The 2,941-nt window shown below is 42.4% G+C and overlaps 1 protein-coding gene across 1 annotated transcript; it reads right to left on the bottom strand.

Moving 5' to 3' along the window:
• Window positions 1-21: 21 nt before the first annotated feature.
• Window positions 22-2,941, bottom strand: LOC124234514 (xanthine dehydrogenase/oxidase-like; the record flags this gene model as incomplete). Its single annotated transcript, XM_046651863.1, has 3 exons — window positions 2,805-2,941; window positions 864-978; window positions 22-95 (listed from the first exon to the last, which is right to left on the bottom strand). Coding segments are annotated over exons 1-3 (263 nt in total), but the record flags the coding sequence as incomplete, so codon positions are not given.

The raw sequence follows: 2,941 nt of genomic DNA on the forward strand, positions 1-2,941 counted from the left end.
ATCACCACCCTGGTCCCCCACGAGCTTACCTGTCCAATATCGATGGCAGGGTTCAGACTGGAGCCAACATCCATGACGATGTCTGTGCGGAGGTTCTAAAGTGGAAGCAAAATAAAAGCAGTTTGAGCAGAAGGAGATGAGAAATGATAGATGGGTCTTGGAGACCCTTAGATTAGTAATGCCAACCCAAACAGTATTTTCACAAGCTGAGTGCCCTGGGCTCGCTCAGGCAGGGGTGTTCACATCCCTGCCAGTCTCTACTGCCATTGTCACTGCCAAGGTTTGAGTTCATGTAGCTGTGGAGGGGATGGGAGTGGCGATGCTCTCTCAGTAATTGGAAATAAGTGTGCACACACCCACACGTGAGTAGAAACAGCAGGTTCCCAGGATCCTGGGGCTTCGAACCTGAGTCTAGGTGGATCACGCAAGAAGGAGCCGGCAAACTTCATTCCATGGCTGAATCCAGCCCATCCCCTGTTTCTGTAGGGCCTGAGAGCTAATAACGATTTTTACCTTCTTAAATGACTGACAAAAATAAGACGAAGAATATGTTGTGACACCTGAAAACTATATGAAATTCACATTCAGTGTGCATAAATAACATTTTATTGGAACTCAGCCACTCATTTGTTTACATACATCTATGGTTGTTTTCACGCCACAATGATAGAGTTGAGTAGTTGATGCAGTCTTTGTGGCCCAGAAAGCCTAAAATATTTACTCTTTGGTGCTTTATAGGAAGTTTGCCAAGCTGTGGTGTAAGGCAGTATTTTTCCAACCAGAAAGTTTGTAGCAACTCTTGGTATTGCAATTGAGTTGTTTCTCTTTTCCCACTTAGTACTAAAGTTTTGCAAACTTCTTACCTTGTGATCCCCTGTTAAGCAGTCAATTTCCACTTCAGAGCAAGCCACCCCATACGAGAAGTAGTGGAAGGGATTCCCTGAGTTTGTCTCAAAGCTGTAGCCAAGGTTGGGTGTTCTAGGGGAGAAAAGAGAAAACACTGCACGTGTATTAAGAGGAACATGCCTCCCCCCCCACCCATATACATTCACATAGCTTTTTAAGACCCCAAAGGTTTTTTTTTTTCATTCAGCTGTTCTTCAAAAAAGTCCAGGTATTTTGAACATTTTGAACTTGTTAATGAAACCCAGATATTCCAGAGAATTTTGTCTCTTGTCTCTGGTCTATTTTACTAATGTCCCTTATAGGGATCATCCTGTACAGCCAAGCAGTGTTTAGTATCAGCCTGCTGACCCCTACATGGTAGAAACAGGTGACAGATTTGCCTGAGCTCACGAAGGACATGAAAGTCACACTCCAAAGGATCTGCTGAATTAGAATTCAAGATCTTCGGAACCAAAGATTCTGCCTGTGCTGGCTCCTAGGCTGCTCATGCAAGTTCACCTGCTCACAGGGCTGCTCACCTTTCTCAAGGTGAAAGCTAAGATCAGTATCTCATGCAGCCTGGGTGCATCTTTAAGCAGCCACTTGCCTGCGTTACTCCTCATCCACTGGACCCTTCTAAACATCAACAAGTGATTTGAGGAAACTGAAACTAATAAAAGCAGATGTTCTCTTACACGGATTTTTCTTTTTCAATCCTGGTTATACAATTCCAATTTTTCATGAGTCATATAAATGTCTGAATATGTGTGTGTGTGTGTGTGTGTATTCTCACACACAGAGTTTATAGTTCTGTATCTATGTTATTCTACACATTACACAGAAATGTGAGCTGATGTGATCAGAATCGGTATGAAAACAAAACCAATACAGGGCTGAGGGAAAGGCTTCTCCCAGGAGAAAGCATCGCCTTCTTCGACCTCTGACTTCACCTTCTGCATCTGGGTTCCCTTATATAACCCCAGTTTTATTAACTCCACAAATGAAATAGGAACCTTTCAGAAAATCTGCACTAGTTTGTGTTTGTGTAAGTCAAATGTTACATAACCCAGGGAGCACTGGGAAAACATTACTTTGCCTAATATATATGTAATAGATGTATGTGTGTATACGTACAACATCCATAATATATATAAAATACGTTATATATATGTTCATACATTCACACAAGACCTTTTAAAGCAAACATTGCACTATTTTCCAAATCCATTGATCTGTGAGAGAAAAGGTCCTAGTTAAACTTCCCAGAGAAAGCTAAAACCTTACGGCTGACAGTAAATATGATCATATCTTTTTACAGCTTCTAAATCAGATGGACAGGGTCTCTAGCTCTTCCTGCTGCTCCTGAATTTTAAAGTTGCAGAAGATGTGTGCTCTTTTCTAATGCTCACTTTAAGTTCCACCGAATTCTGCATTTTGTGACAAGTTCACATGCTCTAAATCCTCCTTCCATTCTTCTGAAGGAAAGCCTCCATAAAGAAATCCAATGCATAGTACAAAGTAACACATGTGAGTAACTTAGAGCCTTGGACTCCTTGGTTCTTGCAGGAGAACACTGAGGGAGGAATGGTTGGTAATTTTCCCATTATGTCGTAAATGAGGGAACAGGTTCAGAGAATCACTGATTCCCCAAGTGGAACAGCACACTTTAAGACCAGAGCTAGAACACAGATCTTCTGATACGGCTGCAGCTGCTTTTGCCTCCTTGACACATCATTTGGTAATCCATGTATTTTAGAGCATCTTTAAATTGAAATTCATGAAAGTCCATTGGAGACAGAAGAGTTTTGGTGGAACTGCTCTCTCCTGACCAAAGGCTGACAGAATCCAGTACTGGAAGGGACTTTGGAGGTTAGGATGACCACACACTGTGAGATGGATGAGACCAGCACCATACTTACTTATAAAACCCAGTAGCAGACAAGCTCACTGCATCCTGGTAAGCAGCTAAGACCTGAGGAGAGGAAATGGCCATCTTGAAGGGGTAGGCATGGTTTCCAGAAACCCAGCACTAAGCTTTCATGAGCTCATCCTCCTC

The sequence above is a fragment of the Equus quagga genome, unplaced genomic scaffold, assembly GCF_021613505.1.
Source record: "Equus quagga isolate Etosha38 unplaced genomic scaffold, UCLA_HA_Equagga_1.0 83428_RagTag, whole genome shotgun sequence".
Lineage (NCBI taxonomy): Eukaryota > Metazoa > Chordata > Mammalia > Perissodactyla > Equidae > Equus > Equus quagga.